Source organism: Lupinus angustifolius, chromosome LG08 (assembly GCF_001865875.1).
Source record: "Lupinus angustifolius cultivar Tanjil chromosome LG08, LupAngTanjil_v1.0, whole genome shotgun sequence".
NCBI classification, from domain to species: Eukaryota; Viridiplantae; Streptophyta; class Magnoliopsida; order Fabales; family Fabaceae; genus Lupinus; species Lupinus angustifolius.
The window spans coordinates 20790537-20811630 of record NC_032016.1 but is presented as its reverse complement, the minus strand read 5'-3'; the positions used below and the strand labels follow the sequence as shown (position 1 = coordinate 20811630).

General features: G+C 31.1%; 5 protein-coding genes across 6 annotated transcripts; 3 read left to right on the top strand and 2 right to left on the bottom strand.

Moving 5' to 3' along the window:
• On the top strand, positions 397 to 914 carry LOC109355107 (histone H4). The gene has a single exon (XM_019598049.1). The coding sequence runs from the start codon at positions 467 to 469 to the stop codon at positions 776 to 778; it is 312 nt and encodes a 103-aa protein (XP_019453594.1). The 5' UTR covers positions 397 to 466; the 3' UTR covers positions 779 to 914.
• LOC109355105 (anthocyanidin 3-O-glucosyltransferase 2-like) lies at positions 1403 to 2904 on the bottom strand. The gene has a single exon (XM_019598046.1). The coding sequence runs from the start codon at positions 2825 to 2827 to the stop codon at positions 1403 to 1405; it is 1425 nt and encodes a 474-aa protein (XP_019453591.1). The 5' UTR covers positions 2828 to 2904.
• Positions 4646 to 5233, top strand: LOC109353998. Its single transcript, XM_019596354.1, has one exon. The coding sequence runs from the start codon at positions 4646 to 4648 to the stop codon at positions 5231 to 5233; it is 588 nt and encodes a 195-aa protein (XP_019451899.1).
• Positions 7752 to 8342, top strand: LOC109353997. The gene has a single exon (XM_019596353.1). It carries the CDS (start codon positions 7752 to 7754, stop codon positions 8340 to 8342), a length of 591 nt encoding a protein of 196 aa, XP_019451898.1.
• LOC109355106 (E3 ubiquitin-protein ligase RMA3-like) lies at positions 8963 to 11233 on the bottom strand. Of its 2 annotated transcripts, XM_019598047.1 has the most exons (3): positions 11064 to 11232; positions 10683 to 10757; positions 8963 to 9940 (listed from the first exon to the last, which is right to left on the bottom strand). In XM_019598047.1, the coding sequence occupies exon 3, from the start codon at positions 9912 to 9914 to the stop codon at positions 9153 to 9155; it is 762 nt and encodes a 253-aa protein (XP_019453592.1). In that variant the 5' UTR covers positions 9915 to 9940; positions 10683 to 10757; positions 11064 to 11232; the 3' UTR covers positions 8963 to 9152. The 2 variants fall into 2 exon arrangements, with proteins under 2 accessions (XP_019453592.1, XP_019453593.1); XM_019598048.1 differs by lacking the exon at positions 10683 to 10757 and having other exon boundaries at positions 11064 to 11233.

Sequence of the window (21094 nt, the reverse complement as noted above, 5' to 3'; positions counted from 1 at the left end):
CTCTAAACCAAAAATAAAATAAATATTATTTTAATATAATTATACATACTTATTAATTATATACAACTATTAATGATACAACAATTATAATTGTATGGCTAAAAACCTTGAAGTTATGCTTTTCAATAAAATTATATGACATACTAAACAATAGAAAAGAAAAGAAGAAGGTCCAAAACTAAAAATCGGAAAGGGAAACAAATTCCTGATCCGCACACGCCCTGAAAATTCGAGATCTAACCGTTAAAAGTTATCTATCGACGTCCCTCAATTTCCCATACAACAGTCCACGGATTAGGGATCTTAGCCGTGGATAAAATCCAATCCAACGACAAGAACAAAATTTAGAAATTCACTAACCCCTTCTTCCCGCTCCAATAAATAACCCCAATCACTCCCACTATTTTATTTCAGATTCAAATCAAAACCCTAAATCTCAAATTCCCCAAAATCTTCCTTCGAAAAAATGTCAGGTCGTGGTAAGGGTGGCAAGGGTCTTGGAAAGGGAGGAGCAAAGAGGCACAGGAAGGTGTTGAGAGACAACATCCAAGGCATAACGAAGCCAGCGATTCGGAGATTGGCTAGGAGGGGTGGTGTTAAGAGGATAAGTGGTTTGATCTATGAGGAAACTAGAGGTGTGTTGAAGATCTTCTTGGAAAACGTTATTCGTGATGCGGTTACTTACACTGAACACGCGAGGAGGAAGACTGTTACTGCCATGGATGTTGTTTATGCCCTTAAGAGACAGGGAAGGACTCTTTATGGCTTCGGTGGTTGAACGTGGAAACAACCTCTGTTGTTTTTTAATATAGTACATGTTCTTTTGTATTTTGTTGATGATTTGGTCCATTTCAATGGAAAAAAAGTGAACGTGTAATGTTTTATGTGTTTTGAATTGAGAAACAATTGTCATTTAAGTGTTGGACTCTATTATTAAATCATTGAAACAAGTTACTATTATCTCAATAGTTTTTTTTGGAGTTTGACATTCCATTTTATTTGTTGTTAAGTCTGTTTAACGGGCAACTAGACTGTTTTCGTTTTTATCTAAAAGATGATTTATAAAGTTGATAGGAATATATGGGTCTTAGTATCTCTAGTTGATAGGCATATAGAGGTCTTAGTATCTCTATTTGAATTTTTGGGTTGGCAAATGGGTGGGATGGGTTCAAGTTTTGCTTCTTTGAACTTGAATTTCTCTGGTTTGAAAAAATGAATTGTACCTTTGACTCTCTTTGGGTTTTCGGTTGCATAGAAATGACTCGAAACCGTTGGCCACATAGTTTAACACATGTAAGGTAGCTTGAAATAACTTACCTATTCACATTTCCAAACATTGTGCAAGGTAACTTGAAATTATTCAGACTGAAAATTACTACAATCATATTTCATACTCTATCAGTTAATTGATTATACTATCAATGAAACGTCCCAAATGAGAGTAGGAACATCCACCCAGAGTCAACGTTTTCCTACTCTCATCACTCATATCCTTCACTCTCTTCTTCACCTCATCATTCTCCATCAAATCCCTTATTCCCCTTTCTATCTTATCTGCACCAAGAAGAGTGTTACTCCCAACCTTGAATTCCACCCTATAATCCAATGTAATCTCCACAGCCATGTTGAGTTCACGAACAAGTTGAAAAGCATTTATTTGTTGTTCAGCATGGAGCGGCCACGTGGCTATTGGCACCCCAAAGTATATGCTCTCCAGCGTTGAATTCCAACCACAGTGCGAAACGAACCCCGCGGTGGCCTGGTGGGCCAAAATCTGGGCCTGTGGGGCCCACCCAATAACCCGTCCTGTCTCGGCGGTCCGATCCAAGAACCCATAAGGTAATACGTCAATCAATTCTTGTGGAGCGTATTCAGTGGGCTGGGCCATGTTGGTTAAACCCTTCGGTGGGGATTTCCTCAGAGACCAAATGAAGCGGGCCCCACTGTCTTCGAGAGCCCGTGCGATCTCTCGTACCTGATCCTCATGGACAGAACCCATGCTCCCGAAACACAGGAATATTACCGAAGAATGAGGTTGATCATCTAGCCACTTCACGATGACGACATCATTATCATCATTGATTTTCAAAATGGGTCCCACCGGATATATAGGAATATTATTATTATCAGCAAGATTCAAAAAGTGAACCGCATGGGACTCAAGCTCCTCGAATGAATTTACTATAATACCATCAGCTTTTTTCAATCCTTCACCGAGAATCAAGAAAGCCGGTTCCCACTCCTTGTTCAAAACGAAACTGGGCAAAACCTTTGCCGAAACCGGGTTAACGAAACTCGGGATCACCAACTCAGTGTCCGTGTTCTTCAACAGAGTAGCGTTGAAACCATCTCGTTCACGAAGAGTATAAAGATGAAGCACCAGACCTAAAGATGCAGCACTAGAAGTGAAGAACACAAAGGCGGGGACATGAAACTCTCTGGCCACGTCAATCATTGGCGTGCAGAACATGTCGACGACGAATCCACCGAGTCGGGGCGAGTGAGGTGAGTTAACGAGTTGGGTGACGTGGTCCCTGACGTAGGGCTTGTAGGTGTGGATGAGAGTAGTGATGAAGGAGCCAGGGGCGTTGAGATCTGAGTTGGTGATTTGGGGTTGAGGGAGGTTGATGACGTGGAGGCGTTTGGTGGAAAATATGGAGTCGGTGAAGGAGGGTGTAACGGTTTGGAGCGGTGTTTTCATGACCAGGATTGTGATGGAAAGACGGTGGTCGCGGTTTATGATAAGTTTGGCGAACTCGATGGTGGAGATAAGGTGGCCTATGCCTGGAGAAGGAAGAAACACTAGTTGTGATTCTATTTTTGTCATTGTCTTTATGAATAGAAACCAAATGGGGATTCAAGATTCAATATTACTCTACACTACTGAAGTGAAGATTATTGCTTCTATTTTATGCATTAAGAAAATTGGATAGTATTATTAGAAGGAGTGGAATAAAATATTCACGTAGGTACAACAATAATTGAATGTGGACGTGATTTTATGAAGATTTTGTGATGTCATGGCTTTCTTGGACTGTCTACTCTACTCTGACAAATCCAAGTGAATCTGTCGGGAAATTAGAACGTTTTTGTCTTTACGTAATTCATTTGATATCTTTGATTAGCGTGCCATTGCATAGTTGCACTCATTTAAGAATTGTATTGTAAATCACATGGATATAAAAAAGTTAAATTGACAAGCACTACTCAGTACTGAACCTCCTTTTCAAAGCAATAATACAAAATGTCGAAAATAATACAAAATTTTGATTTTAAATTACAACTTATTTAATAAAATCATGTGATAGATACAAAATGTCATACGTCATTAGCTTATAACTTATTTTCAATTGCATATTCTTATTCTTACAATTCTTACTGAAATAAAAATATTCTTATTGAATAAAAATATTATTCTCTCATTTGTCAATGTGAGATACTAATTTTATTTATTTATTAAAAATATTCATTTCACATGAATATCCTTGTAAGAAAATGTGAACCAAAAAAGGAGGAGAAGAAAATTGTGTGGTAGATTGTAAGATAAAATTAAGAATAGAAATAATATTTGTTCTTATAAGGAAAAAATAATATTATTTTAAATTTCTAAAAATGTATGTATATTAAATTATAAAATATTATGGGAGGTCCAAATAAAAATGAAGTTGTTAATCTCAAAAAGAAATAATACTAGTGTAAATATGAGTTATAAATTAGTAAATTGTTAATAGAGTTTCCTATGTCCTCATATAACACCATAACTTTCGATCAAATAAACTTTGTAAGTAACTTATCTTATGCTCTTCTCACAGACTAAATTTTCTAAACTGACCACCTTGATCCTTTCAATCATAGATGCTTTGCCTTAAAAGCAAGATTTTGGTAGGCTAAACACACAATTGTTTGCTTATTAACAAATATAAAGTTCGTTTGTTTAAGATTCAGAAATAAATTACTCTCTGTTTTTTTTGTCAAAATATAGTTTATCGAACTTGAGAGGATCACTGTCAGAAAATAACCCGTATAACTGATGTGACTCATGTGATAAGATTTTGTTTTCAAAATTCAAGCATAATATTATTACTTAAAAAATAAACAAAAAAAATAGTTAGGTGGAGCATCTGATGTCATATGACACAACTCTTGAAAATATTATTTAATGAGTAATAAATAAATATTTAAATACAAAATATGTTTAATTGATTAGATGCTACCAATTCTGAATTATTTATTTATCTTCTCTAGATCTACCTTATTTAAGGGTGAGTAATTTTTAAGTATAAATTGTTAAGATTCTATCAAAAAATCAATTGATAATGATAAAAATAACATAATAAATATTTAAATGATTCTCGAGACAATAAAATTAACAGATATTTTATCATATTTTTAATAAAATCTATGAAATTAAGAAGCAGTTTAATGTTGCATACAACGTAGTAACATACTTTTATTGTGCCTATAATGTCCAGAAACTTCAAACCATTTGGACCCTACAAACTGTTCTAAATTGCAACATATACTTTAATTTTATGTTACACAATCAATGTAACCTCAGTTACCTATGGGCATCTTCAATATTTAAACAAACCTCAAGTTCAACATTTTCATTGAACAAGTAAACATATACATAGAGAATTATCTTATGGGAAAGTTTAGCAGTCATATTATTATTTTGGTGGCTTTCTTTTTGGCTACCACAATAGCTAAGAAGCCTAAGATCCCAGCTTTAGATACAATATATCAATGTCAAACGTATTTCGGACAAGAATGTGGGGTGCAAATATATGACAGATTGTTCGGTACCAATGTTTCTGATTTACCCACGAATTGTTGTTATAAGCTTGTCCAAATGGGTTATCCTTGTCACACTAGATTGACAGTGGCTACTGCAAAATCTCCAATGCATGAAAATGAAGATTTGAAAGAAATTCTTGTCAAAAGCGATAACATTTTTAACAAGTGTGATGAAGCTACTTACCCGGGTAACGTCTTATATCTTGCAACATGCATACAAAAGATTGGTACTGATTGTGGAGATGAAGTGAGTAAACACATAGTGTTTGATGGGAATGTTAGTAAGCAATGTTGTAAGAAGCTTGTGAAAATGGGTCAAAATTGCCATGATAATTTAGCCAAGGCTTTGATTCGTATCCCTGAACTGAGGAATGTGGATGCAACTCAAATAATTGAGAAGAGCAAGAAAATATTCCAACAGTGTCAAAAATCTTAATAGTATATAGTGCTTCCATTCTAGATGACAGTTCACTAGATACCTTTGAAGGAGTGTTGATTTTCTTTTCTTTAAAAGAAGATATGGAATCATATGTGATATTTTAAAGTGCATAAAGGCATATACATTTTCTTTTTTCTTATGTGGAGATACTTTATACCCATGACTGCATTATTATTAAATAGAGTTATGTTATAATAGGGGAAAGAAATGCTACCAATATATAAGCAACTTGAAGTAATTGGAAGAGAATAATTCTAAATCTTATAAAATTAAAAGTTATAATGATAATTCTTTTTTTTTCCTTGTGTGTTTCACCCTTCTTTTTATTTTTACTCCTGGTTAACAACAAACCTTAATGAAGATAATGGAGGAATTGGCCTAGGTAATGATTGTGCGAAGGCAAGTTATGATAGTACCAAACACAAGTCATGAAAAGCTAGGATCAAGCCATGATCGTACCAGAAACATGTCATGACCATATCAGGATCAAACAATGATCGTGCTAGGATCAAGCCATGACCGAGCAAGGAATGCACATTTGGCGAGCTAGGCACGCACCAGTGCAGGACAAAGCTATGCACATCAAGCAGACCATGACCGACAAAGGAATGTGCACTAGACACATGATAAAGTTGGGTGCATCAGGCACATCATGTCAGGCAAACTAGATCAGGCGCATCAGGGCAAGGCGCATCATGTAGTTTGGACGCATAAGCCAAGTTGGCATATGCCAGTGCCATATTCCATAAAATTCTAGAAGAGTTGATTTGTAAGAGGACAATTATTTTACACATGTGCTAGTTTTGATTAAGAGTTAGTTAGTTACTTGTTTTAATTGTTATGAGTTAGTTATTCTACTTGCTTGGTTTATAAGCTATCTTTTATACACTATATATATATATATATATATGTATTCCTCATGTTTTTATATATACAATGAATTCAATTTCTTTACAATTGATTTCCAATAAACCTTTTGCAAAACATTTTCAAAGAAGATTATACATTTTCAAAGGAGCTGGGTTATCAACCGCTGAAGTGAATTTCAATTTTTGTTTTGGTGTGACTCTCCCATTAGAGTCAAAGCATATGGATTTCATTGAGTTTTCTTTTACAGCAATATAACCTGCTACAGATCAGAGAAACTTTATACAGCAGCTGCATACTCTCAAAAACAAGTTTAATGGGTAACATGTAGAATCATCAGTTGCTACTTAACCCCCACAAATAGCATAAGCTATTTGATTTTTACAGGCACATCCAAACATATGCAATTTACCGGGTATTTTGTGATTATGTTCCAATTGAAGTGATAACAACCACAAACCAAACTTATTTCCTCATGGGTGCCAATGGTTCCTTTAAATCAAAGTTTTGTAACCAAATTTATTTGTGATTATGTTGGATCTCTAAAAAATAACACTAAATGAATAAATATATTTAGGTATTCTAAGAAGGATATCAAATTACCCCTTAAACTTTAATTGTTCATACTTATCTTCACATAAAGATAATTTTGAATTAATAAAAAAAAAATCTAACACATATATTTTGGATTAAAATCAACTACTAAATCATTATATATATATATATATATTAATCACCTTTAAATCTTAAATACATTTATCATGTGCTTGATATTTTCATACTATTTCCTTCAATCATCTATGTTGGTTGACATACATTATTATATTATTATTGGTGTGAGTATAATATTAGTTTCCTTGCTTCTTTATTGGTCTATTAGTAATTGACAACGACTAATTTCAGCAAGTAATAAAGTTTAAGAGTTAATTAAAAATAAAAATAAAAGTTATAATATCTACTTATAAAAGTCATAAATTTTAGAGGGTTTTTATGCACTTTTTCCCCTCTAATAATAAGGCAAACAATGTTGTCCAGAACTCAAACAGTAGCAGTTTCCTCGATGGAAATTGGTAAGGATGGACTGTTAGTAATTTTCTTACTATGTTAGCTTACGAATATTGAGTCAATTGAATCTGGCCAATCTTGTTAATCATGAGAGAATGCACTAAATTAACATTATTACAAGAGTTAAAAGCCTAGGGTGACCGTGACACACCCATGTCACCACTTACTCCTTAGGCTCATCCTGCATTAATCTACATTATTGAATATCATTATAACTTAATCCCCTTATTTAAGTTTGAGTCGTTTTCTACATTATTCTTCATCTTATATAATCAGAAGTTCCTTTCCCTTACCAAACTCCCACTAAGTTGAACCCCCAACCGTTCTCTTAGTATTTGTCATAAAAACCATGAAATTAAGCAGTTTAATGTTGCATATATAACATACTTTATTTAGGCCTATAATTTTAAATCAAGTCTAACCATTTCACCGTGTGCAAGCCGTTGCAACATTAATTTTATGTTTAACAGCAGATTTATTTAGAACCATAATAAATGCAACCTCAGTTACTTACATGCACCCCTCAAATATTTAAACAAACACATTTCATTGAAAACAAACATAGCCATTCTTCTAAAATCACATGGCAAAGCTTAGCAATTACCTCATTATTATTTTGGTGGCTTTCTTTATAGCTACTACTACAATAGCTAAGGAAGAGATTACTGCACAACAATGTGCAGAAGAGTTGGGACATGAATATGGGGAACAAGTGTATGACAAATTGTTCCTTCCCAATCAAACTTCTATATTAACATTAAATTGTTGTTACAAGCTTGTCCAACTGGGTTATCCTTGTCACAATAGATTGACCCTGTCTACTCTAGCCTCTCCAGAGCATAAAACGAATAATTGGACTGAAATTTTGACCGAGAGTGATAAGCTTTACAACAAATGTGATAAACTTACCAACCCAGGTAATGCCATATATCTTGCATCCTGCATAGGAAAGATTGGCTATGATTGTGGACAGGAAGTGTATAACAGCGTAATTCACAACAAGGGCAGCATAGGCCAGAATTGTTGTGGAAAGCTTGTAAAAATGGGTATAGGGTGTCATTCTAATATAGTTAAAGCTTTGCTTCGTTCCCATGATATTGATTATGATAATGCAGAAGAATTGATAGAAAATAGCAAGAAGATATTCCACCAATGTATAAGTATAAAGGAATAGTTTCCATTCTGTCACAATTCACTAGACACATTTGTTGTGTCTATGGTATTGAAATTGATCAGATGCATCATATGTAATCTTTTAACGTGCATAAAGGCACATACATTTTCTTCTTTTATTATGTTGAGAAACTTTGTAACCATGACTGCCTTATTATTAAATCGAATCATGCTTTATCACCCTAAAACAATTCCTACAAATTTACAAGCAAGGTTAATTTGGAGAGATTCTAAACTCCAGTAAAATTTAGGATTTAGAATCATTCTAGTACAAAATTAAACGTTATAAAGATGATTTTTTTCTTCACTTGTGTGCTTAATCCTTGTTCATTTGTTTCCTATTTCACAGCAAACCTTACATAAAACATTCCCAAAAAAAACATGAAACATTGAAAAAGAGCTTTTTGCTATTAACCAAAACAGCAGCTAAATCAGTTATTCAACACCCCAATTACAACTTCAATACATCTTTCAGACTACTATTGTAGCATCTAAACACTGGTTTCATGCACAATTTAATGAGTAATCTAGAATGTAAACTGCATGCATTAACAATATACAATATCCATGCATAACCTACATCCTGGTTGAGTCATTTGGCTTCAAATCAGGAACATAAACTTTCATCCAGTAACATACATGCCATACTTTATTAGAAAATAAACAGGATACAATATTGTCATAATCATAATCAAAATATATACCTCAGTCTACTATCTACATAACCATACAACCTATAGTGGTTCCTGAACAGCATTATGCTCAGGACTGCACATCATATGTGCCTATACAGTCTGCAAATAAAATATACTCAAAATAAGAGAAGACACAAAATGATGCAACAGAGAAGAAAGATAGATACTCTGTTCAGAGACTTGTCAATTTGGATCTCCTGCCTTCTCATCCTAGTAGGACTGCCACTTCCGTTGTGAGGGTAAGGGATCAAATTTGCATCTGAAACCCCGAAAATCCTTGTCAAAACCATATCCCCAAACATACCAATCATTGGATTGAAAAAACTAGTCATAGCAGCTCCTCCAAGATAAGGTAATCCATTGGTGCCATAACCTCCATACATGTGAGGAAAGTATTGTTGATAATGAATTGGTCGCGGTTGTGACTGGAAATAACTTGGATGAAGTTGCTGAGTGGGATGTGAAGTCGATGATGCACGAGTAGAAGCTGACGTAGCATTCAAGTTGTAAGGAGGTGGCCTATGAGGTATTCCTAGACCCATCTGAAGCTTCTTGGCTTCATCGGATTCTGAATTAGATGTTCCACGGCCATAAAGAGGGACTAGTGAAGCATGGGAGATCTCCGCTTTACAAACTGGACATGTCTGCTGCTGATCGGGTTCAACAGAAGAGCTTTGGACATGAATCCACTTATATATGCATGGCCAGCAGTACAGGTGACCGCAGAGAGTAACTACAGGTTCATGAGCTGATTCCAAGCAGATATTGCAATCAAAGCAACCGTCATCATTACTAGAAACTGTTGTCTCTGCTGAAGTAAATTTCATTTTTTTCTCTGGTGAGACTCCTCCAGTAGAGTCAAAGCATGTGGATTCCATTGAGTTTTCTTCCACAGCAAAATAACCTGTCACAGATCAGAGAAACTTCATACAGCAGCTGCATATACACCAAAACAAGTTTAAGCTGTTGATTTCTTTCCCCAGCTAACTTGTAGAATTATCGGTTGTTATTTTACCCCCAATTGACCATGGTATAAGGCTATAAGCTATTTGATTTTTGCAGGCACACCCAAACAGAAGCAATTGACCTGGAACATTATGATAACCAGTTTGAAGTAATAACTAGGGATCCTAAACCAAATTTATTTATCAGTGGATGCCAAAGGTTCCTTTAAGTCATAATCGCATACATATTAATAGATTTGGGTTGTATAGCAACATATTCACAATATTGATTATTAAGAAACTACTACTTCTATGAATATGATTGAAAAATATGCCAAAGTTTCGCAAATGCTCACATATTAGAAATCTATTTATTACAATGCATTATGGTAATCCACAAATCGAACTTTTAATTCATATGATCATATTTGGGTTCTGTAGCAACATATTCACAATGTTGATTCAAAAGAGTGATAATTTCCATGCATATGGTTGAAAAATATGCCAAAATCCCACAAATCCTCACATATTATTGATCGATTTCTAGCAATTCATCATGATACTCCACATCTTCAAGTTCTATATTAATTATTCCAATCCAAACAAAAGGAAGGAGCCACTCCCTCATATTGGAATTGACATCAAATATTCCAAAGAGGCACCATTTATTAACAATTGTAAGTTGAGAACATTTATACCAACCTTGCCACAAAAATGAAGATCAGAAGTTCAGAACAACCCAATTTCCAGAAACATCCGCATGAAAGCTTTTTCTTCCTCAAGAACATTAAACAATGATTTAAGAAAGAAAATTTGTACAACAATTGGTTACATCACAATTACTCTTTTCGTTAACACAAATTGAACCAAACTAATGAAAACGACACATATTAAAAGGGAAAAAACCATTGAAACCCCATTGCATGCAAACTGTTTTAGAGGGACCCCAAGAAACAAAAACAACTACACATGTGAAAAAAATCAATTTTAAAACCAAAAAACCGAAAAAGGCTAAAACTTTCTCATCAAATATCACAACAATATCAATATACCTTTGAAAAATTCAGATATGATGAAAAATACCTTAACAATGAATCGAGATAGAAGGAATCAAGAGGGGAGAAGAAAAGTGGGTTGTGAAAATGAAAATAGAAAAATGGGTGTAAGAGAGATGAATTATGAAGGAAGCAATGGCGGAGAGTGAAATGTGGAAGAAAAAGATTATGCTACGGGAATAGTGAGTGGGATCGTGGTGGTGCCACCTGTACGTTTTATAATATTTCTTTTTAATTACATATTAAGATTAAAAAAATTAAATTCAAGAACTTGATAGAGATTTTTGAGGAACCTAAGCGCAAAAAATACTTAATGAACCATTTTAGAAGAGTAATATCATTTTATCATTGACCATTCATTTTTTTTATTTTTAATTAGTATTGACTTTTAAATAAATGGTGAATAATATATTAAGATTATATAAATTTTTATATTATCAATATATGAATATTATACTCATTTTAAAAACAAAATAAAAAAGGATTTGTCAATGAAACCATGCTCAAGAAAATAATATTGCTCAAATGAAGAAAAAAAATGCATGTTTATACTGCCTCAAGCCGTACATATACCCTTAATTAAAGGAGACATGGTCAACTTCATGTGAAACACCGATCAAAACGAGAATAAGGTTAATGTGTAATACAAAATTAAGGGTGTGTTTGTTTTAACCATTTTCTATTTTTATTTTCACTGAAAACAAAAAATGATAATAAAAATATGTTTGTATTGTTTTATTCATTTCATATTTCCAGAAACATGAGTTTTATTGTCGAAAATTTTGAAAATGAAAAAATATCATTTCCAACATTTTCAATAATTTGGAAATGACATTTTATTGGAAATTTTAAAACTTTTGTTGCACCAATAGTTTAATATTTTTTAATATTTTAAATTTTCCATTTTATTACAAATCTTTTGAAAATTTTGAAACTTAATACACATTTATATTTTACTTTCTAATTATACCCTTATTTATTAGTCATATTTTCACTATATATTTCTTCATTTATTTTTTAATCCCATTATTAATGTGCATCAAATGTAGCTATTTAGTCTAATTGTACTAAAAATTTATATTTTTTAACAATTTCTTAAATAATGCATAATCTTAAATATCAAAAGATGTGGAATGAGGAGAATATACTTTTCAATTACTCTATCCACTAATAAAAAAACTCACCTTCATAATTGAATTTATTTCTTTATCTATTAACATAATAATTTTTCTTCACTTCTCATAAAGTATTGCTAATAATTGTGAAGGACAATTATTAGTTTTCAGATAATAGAGTAAAATACATTCAAAGACAAACATACCTAATAATTTCAGTTTCTAAAGTGTAACTACCAATTAATACATTCAAATATATTTATGAGTAATTATTACTCAATTAGCATTCCAGAAATTTATTAGCTATAATTATGCAAATTTATATTATATTTTTGTAACTCATCCATAAATTCAAACAAAACAGAAAATAAATGGAATTAAATATTAATATTCCATAAATTTATTACTTATATAGTAGAATATAGATGAAATTAAATTGTCTTTGGTGGTTATGACTCATATGATGATCACATTTATTATGATTAATTAGATAAAATATATATATTCAACAGTTAAACATGCCAAATTATTTATGATGAGAATAAAAAAATTAAAGATTATTCTTACTAATATAAGGTTGACACATTCAGATAATGAAAAAAAAATAATTTTGAATGTAAAAGAACAAACACATACTAAAATTAAAGAACTATTATTCTACACTCACATAATGAATATAACCTCTAATCGTTGTATTATATGATGTGAGGTTTCTTTTCTGCAAATGTCGAAACAAAAAATATGGTCAATTCGTATTTCCTGCTTTAGAAAAATAACCACATGAGAAAAAACATTTTAACAAATATCATGTGAGAAAAAATAATCAAATTCATTTATTGTGCAAATGAGAATAAATTGAAGATTTTAGTAAGATAAGGACACATTGATATAACACTAAATCGTAGATATGCTTTAAGGGAGAGTCAAACTGCAAATGAAGAGATAAAATGATAAAAGCGAGATAAGATGAGAAGATAAATAAATTCATAACAACAAACAAACAAATACAATATTGTAACTTGTAACTAAATGTATGTATATATATAAATGGAGATCGGGTACATAACATAATTATTGAGAGTTTGGTCATTGTTAAGGATGAAATCCTTGTAAATCATACACTAAGAAATATGATTATTGGAAGAACAAATCTACAAAATAATAAAATCAATCGTATCATATATACAATATAAATAAATCAAAGAAAAAATAAGAATACACATACATAATAAACAAAAAATCAATTAAAATATCTAGAAAATAAGAACATGTCTAAAAGTAAACAAATGAATGAAAAAATCAATAATAATACACTTTAAACAACATAATTACAAAAGAAGAACAAATCTACAATGATGAACATTGAGTAATGGGATACAAAAGTCATCATATTAGGTTAATGAATGAAAAAATCAATAAAAATACACTGTCAATAACATATTTATAAAATAAGAACAAATCTACAATGATGAAGATTTAGTATCGGGATACAGAAGTCATCATATTAAGTTTAACGAAATGAAGATTTACGAAAGAAACATTGGATTGTAGACATGTGAGAGAAGAAGAGAGAAATATGAAAGGAAAATGGATAAGAATATGGAGATATGAAATGATAATGGTGGAGAAGTAATTCACGTGTGAAAAGAGATTCAATCCCCTTTATTGTGAGATGTAATTTATTTATAGAATAAAAAACAAATGGACCCATTAATCATTAGAATTTAAATTGTACAATGAACAAAAACGGAAGGTTGACATGTTTTGGAGGGAAAATTTTGATTGAGAGATTGACACATGTCATGAGGGACCTTTGGTTTTGATGAGAGATTGACACATGTCATGAAAGCTTGAGAGATTGACACATGTCATGATTGAGCTTTTTTTGTTATATAGGTAATATATATTAGTTAAAATTAGTTTGTATATCCGAAAAGATATGAGATTTATTTACTCAAAGAATAAGTTTAAAAACTTATTTCATATCTTAGTCATCAATTCTAGAGAAATAACTAATTTGAATTAGTGAATAGATGTAGAGTAAGTTAAAAAGGAATAAATGAATCCTTTAAAACTGAAAATCTATTTATTATATAACAAAAAAAACTTATTTTCATATCATCTAGGACATGTGTCATCACCTCAATGAAAAATTTTCCTCCAAAAAGCTTCATACCTCTTAGTGTGCAACCTCACACATAAGATGAAAAAACACTATATAACAAAAAAAACTCACTGCTACATCGCCTAGGACATGTGTCATCACCTCAATGAAAAAATTTACTCCAACATATTTTACCTTTTAGTGTGCAACCCCACACATAAGATGAAAAACAATCATTATCATTTATTTTAAGTGAATAATAATCAATTATCAAATGGATTTAATATGTATGCACTGACAGTGTAAGTGTTTTTTACACTGTCAACAAATCATCCACCATTGATTTATTAGCCACTATTGACTCTCAAGCAAAAGTAATACAAATTAATGGTGAATGAGATGCTGACAGTGTAAAAAACTTTACACTATCAGTGCATAAATTTTAAACTCTTATTAAATAATAACTCAATTATAAATAAATCAACAATTCATTAGGTTCCATTAATTTTGTTAAATTATTGTTCTGAATGCAGAATAACTTTATAGAACAAATACCTTAAGTTTCCTTAATTCACTAACCCTATTTCATGTTATTACTTCATAACCCATCAAACACGTTACACGTGAAATATTTTTTAAGTTTAATATATTAACTTTTAATTTAAAAAAATATCTTCTAAAAATGAGCATTATCATATAGTTTATTACGTCCTTATTTTCCTTTTATTACTTCATAATGCATCAAATACATTACACATGAAATATTTTTTAAACTTAATATATTAACTTTTAATTTAAAATAATCTTCTAAAAATGAGCATTATCAAAAACTTTATTACATTATACATTCCTTATATATTCTGTTTAATTACCATGATTGATTTACGTCATATATTCATTATATATTCCTTTTAATTAGCATCAATGATTTGCCAATCAAACACATTGAAAATTTTGGGTGGACATCTACTATCACATAAAAGTGTACCACTCAATCTATTACTGTTTGTGATTGGTCAGAAAAATAATTAATTATTAAAATTTTAATTTTTAATATATTTTTTCAATTAATCACAAACAGTGACACACTTTGTGGAACAACAGATGTGATCCCGAAAAATTTAAGCTTAATATATTAATTTTGCATTTCACTATACCAAGAATAAGATTAATGATTATTATTATTATTATTTTAATGTTCAAAACTATGAAGAACCTGGAGTCGTTAGTGATTTAACAAATCTATTGTAAATATGATGGAGTTGAACATGTTTGTTATGTGTTTGATAGAATGTTTGAGAGAAATATTGTCTTATATAGAAAGTAGACATTTAATAGTGTTTGCTTCAGTGAGTGCTGTTAAATGTCTACATTCTACAACGCTTCAAAAAACGTTGTTGATTATAACCTTATGTACTACTGCGCTCACATATAAAGCGTCCCAAAAGCGTTGTTAAATGACAATTTTAAGCATTGTTGTTTTGCTATTCTGGCGTAGTGGGTATGAGAGTTTGTAATGAATTGTAACGAATTTATTCATTTTAATCATATTATTCTTCTACCTCTATTTGTGGCTTAAGAAAAAACAATATTCTTGATTTGATTTAAAAAAATTTGGTGCATTGGAAAACAAAAAACAAAAGACAAAAAATTATATCATAGGGGCAATATCCAACTGCAGGATAGGAAGCGCTCCTGCATGGGGTAAGTCCCAAATTCTTAAGTTCTTCTCCAAGCCTAAACTAAGCTTAGATAGATAGTCGGCCATCATATTTCCTTCTCTGAAGATGTGCTGGAGTCAAACATTCCAAGTTCTCTTGAGCAAACCACCAATACTGGTAATAACCTCCGATAGACGGTCCAAGCAAACTTGCATCCTTACTGTAATGATGTGAATAGCCTCGAGACAGTCACTCTCTAGGATAACATTCTAGTGCCCCAAATTCCAAGCTAAGCCTAACCCATATTCAATAGTCAGCAGCTCCGCAAGAATTGAGGACCTAGTACCAAAATTAATAGAAAAACCAGAAAGATAGAGACCATCCTCATGGCGAATGACACCACCCCCTCCAATGGTTTGATCCCTCAAACTGCAGCTACCATCAACGTTAATTTTAACCCAACCAATATCAGGCTGACACCAGTGGACAAAAGACATCGGGGTGTCAATAGAAGAAATATTAACAGAACAACAATCTCCAAAATCATGATGAACACTCATTGCAACGAAAGAAATATCCCACATTGTATTACCGAAAATTGAGTTGTTTCGCCACCGCCAAGCTCACCAGACACCAGCTAAAAAGAGGCGACCATTCTCTTGTCTAGCATTAACCACCAACTAAGACAAAAATGAATGGTTCCCCCAAAAATGAGCTCCATTAAAACCCAAACACAACCATAACAAGGATGAGTTCATACAGTCCTGAAAGTATGAATGAGATGCTCAGTAGTACTATTACACCGACTACAAGTTCAAGAAGTAGTCATATTTCTTCTACAACAAAGCAGGTTGGACGACAAAGAATCGTGAGCAGCGAGCCAGCAAATAAATTTGACTTTCTCAGGAACATGCATACGCCACAACCAAGTCCAATGATAATGAGAAGATCCATTAACACTAGTACTCTTCAGTCACCAATAACCTGAATTAGCGGTATAGCAACCTGGGGCATTATCTCCCTAAATCCAACAGTTGTTACTAAGCGATGGGGACGAAATAACAATTTGTAAAATTATATTCTTCACATGAGACGGGATGAGAGTATAAACCATATTGAAGTCCCACATAGATTCTTTCCATAAATCCTTCACACGCAACTGAGTGTCAGAAATATGAACATACTCTACCATAGTGCAAAGCAAACCCATACCAGTCCACTTCTCATACCAAAGTGAAAGGTCATCATCCCCTAGTTGAAGCTGGTAACCACTCCTTAGCGCGCCAGTTGCTTTAAGAACGCCCTTCCAAATAGGGGAAGAGGAGGCCTTAATAGGGGTATACAAGATGCATTTATCTCCAAGATATTTGTGAGTCAGGACCCTACACCAAAGTTTATTGCTACCCTGAGACAGGTTCCAAGTCAGCTTCCCCAAAAGAGATATGATAGCTGAGCGAGTATCATGGATCCCAAGACCACCATCTTTTTTATTCAAAGTGATAGCCTCCCAACTAACCAAATAAAGACTCCGTTTATTTGGGTCTCCACTCCCAAATAGATTTGATTTAATTGCAATAATGAATTGTTTCTTGTAGGTGTAATCTATAAAAATCAATCATAAAATATACATAAATTTTAGCATTGTAAATTTGTAATATATATTTGATTTATGTTTGTTTGAATTATTTATAATATGCATTATTGAATTTTAAATAAATTTTGATTAACTTTGTTTGTAATGCTTCCATGAAATTAGAAATGTCTTGGTATGATTTGAGTTTTTTCACTTTAAATTGTGAAAATATAGTTTAACATGACCTTCAATAAAATTTCATATATTACAACAATTTAGAAATTAATTTTGTGAAATTTCCATTCAAATTCCAATCTTTTGTTTTCTGCCATTGGATACTTTGGAATTCAATAGAGGAATCAATTAACTCCGATTTATTTCCAATAATCAATTTTCCAATCAATTACAAATTTATACTTTGACCGTTTAACGAATTCAACAATTAACATTAATTACTCAATAATTAATGTTCGTTTTACATTATTTATTTGGACTTGAGAGAAATAAACTTCTAACTATTATGATACATTCGTTTTACTTATATTTGTGATTGTTTTATATAATAAAATTACAACAATCTACTATCTATTACATATATAGAAATTGACTATATATGTATTGAATAATCTGGTCTCATTATAAAATTAGACACTTTCAAATTTTGACACTTAGATTTGAAAGATGATATTTTTGTCAAAAGTCATTTTCAATATTCTTTTAAAAAATAACACATATTTGATATATGTTTATTTGAATTATTTCTAAACTATATTGGCGAATTTTGATTTTTTTTTTTGTAACAAAGCCTCTAAAAAAACATTTCTTGCAAATATCACAATATATGTTCTTCAAAATATAAAAAAGTTTAAGGTAAATAATAATACATTGTTAATACATTAAATTCTCCATAACATATAAATTTAATAATGCATATGAATAAACTTAATTCAAACAATAAAAATATTTATTCACATATGTATATTATAAAAGTGACAGTTTTAATAGGAAAATATATATAGTAAAATATCACAGTTGTATAAAAACAAAAACATGTATCTTCCAAATAATAGAAATGAATCTTTATGTGATTCTTATAAACATAATTTTAATTTTATATTTATAATTTTATATAGAGAACATAAATGTGAGATATTATCCAATACAATTTGAATTTTATTTATTGATTTATTTTGGAATCAAATACTTTCTATAATCATACTTTCAACAAATCATTGCTTATACAAATGCGATGCATATATAAATGTTAATATTGTACATTTACCCTAAAAATGAATGTTAATATTGCAAGTATATGAATGCATCAATCTAAAATAATAATAAGAATTCAAAATAAAAACAATGATTAACATTGCAATAATAACCACTAGGGTTTCAGGTTTAATCAAAACCTAGGTACAATAGAGGGAGGATAAATTTATCTATACTTATATAAAAAAGAAGCATTGCAAAATTATTTTATGGTGAATTTTTGATTTTAGAAAATATATGTTGTCTAGAACTGAGTTACAGTGAATAAATTGAGTACAACTTATACAATTATTTGATCTCAATGCAGAAAATTAGTAATAACACAATTAAACAGAGATATGAACTTCTAAAGTTAGAAAACACAAACATACAAAACACAGTTATTGCAATTAAATAAGTTATAACTTACTTAATTATTAGCACATTGATGTTAAACTATACATAAAGGATAATCATTTAGATAAATTATATACTGTCTAAGATAGACACACTTAAACAATTTACAAAAGGAAGATTTTATACATTTGAAGTTAAAAATTTAATACAATTTAATTTTCGCGAACTCACGGATAACACTTTTCTAACATTTTGTCCTCAAATCACTTATTGTACTTTTTGTAATATTAACATTTTGTCTGCCTTCCTCATAATTATATAATAGTTAAGAGATTCAACGTTATAAAAATTACCAAAAATTCATTGTGTGACACATATTTTCAAATGTGAAAATTATAGATAAAAAGAATGTAATACTAAAAATAAAATATAGAGAATAGTTTAAGATATTATATCTCTTTTATGTAGTTTAGTTTACGATTTAGTTTTTATGCATTATCAATATAAAGTTTTTCTCCTATAACACCTAATTGTACAAGATTCTATATATGACTTTTAAAGTAATTATTATAAAAACAAAAAAATATAATGGTTCAATACATGATTTATTGACTTTATAAATAAATGTATATTATTTATGCATTATACATAAACAAAACGACTCGTCCAAGTGCACGAACATGTACTAAGGAATAGTGTTGTTAAAACTGTACCGGTTATCAAACCGGTCAGGGTACTGATATAATGGTACAGTGGTTTCAACTAGTGGTTGAGTAATTAAACCGCATGCCGGCTAAACCGGACATACCTACTTATATTTATATATATAAAAACCTATAACAAAAAATTCCAAATAGGTAGATACTCAAATTTATGATCCATATTTATAATCTACTCAAAATTCACATAAACAAACAACTTTATGTCTTTAACAAATTCAAAGTCAAAATTACAAAACATATATTAATCCAAAAGTATCACTTAACAACCGCAAAATATAAATAAATGATACAAGTTCACAACTCACTCTACAAAACAAATAAATTTGGAGTTTTAATATTTAACATCAAAGAGTCATATTCGTCTCATATCGATATTATATTTTTCCACCAAATCCTATTTTCAGACACTACTCCAAGATTACACAAATGTCACTGAGATTACACATGAATGTTAGCAACCAAAAAGTGTGTAATCTGTGCCTTGAAGTGTTGAAAAATGGTTGGAAAGATGAGTCACCTTGTAATGAATTTTTAAGTATTTTTTTCAAAAAAAAAAAATATATTTGTATAAATTGGCCGGTTTAGTAAAATACCAGCCAGTTCACTGGTTTTCCGGTTGAACCGGCCGGTACGAAATCGTTTTTATAACATTGATAAGGAATATATATTAAACCTTGTTTGTAACATAATCAATAATGGCACCATTACAATCATTAAATTGAATGTTTCATATAATAAAATTTGTGTTCATTTGAATATATAAATTAACTATGCAGTTTAATTAGGAAATTATGGATTGACTGATTTGATAATCAGCAAGTTATTTGCAATAGTAATCTCCTGTGTCCATTTTTATCAAATAAATTCCTTTATTTAACAAATAAAATATCACCAGATTCATTCTCGTATTACTACTAATCTTTCGATTTTATTTGTTACCACAGATAAAGATGTAATCTGATACGACTTTATTAAATGCTATAGAAACAAAACCAAAAAAAAATAAAATCACTGCTTTTAACTTTAACTGCACTGAAAAAAAAACATTCACAGCGTTTCTCAAACAATCCCACAATGAACAACATCAATAACAGGTTCCATGGAATCCTTGAATCACCATCAACACCACCACCTTCACCTCCTTTATTTTCATTCATTGCTGCTTTTTCCATTGCAATGCTAATCTTCATGTGCATCCATGTTTTCTCTATCATTGTTTCCTTTGCTATTCTCCTCGCCTTCTTCTTCATCAGCGTGTTCCTTTGCCGGTTCATCAAAG

Bases quoted from the DNA above. Each gene is read 5' to 3' on its own strand.
- LOC109353997 (XM_019596353.1), top strand. From the start codon at position 7,752: ATGGCAAAGCTTAGCAATTACCTCATTATTATTTTGGTGGCTTTCTTT.
- LOC109355106 (XM_019598048.1), bottom strand. From the start codon at position 9,914: ATGGAATCCACATGCTTTGACTCTACTGGAGGAGTCTCACCAGAGAAA.
- LOC109353998 (XM_019596354.1), top strand. From the start codon at position 4,646: ATGGGAAAGTTTAGCAGTCATATTATTATTTTGGTGGCTTTCTTTTTG.
- LOC109355107 (XM_019598049.1), top strand. From the start codon at position 467: ATGTCAGGTCGTGGTAAGGGTGGCAAGGGTCTTGGAAAGGGAGGAGCA.
- LOC109355105 (XM_019598046.1), bottom strand. From the start codon at position 2,827: ATGACAAAAATAGAATCACAACTAGTGTTTCTTCCTTCTCCAGGCATA.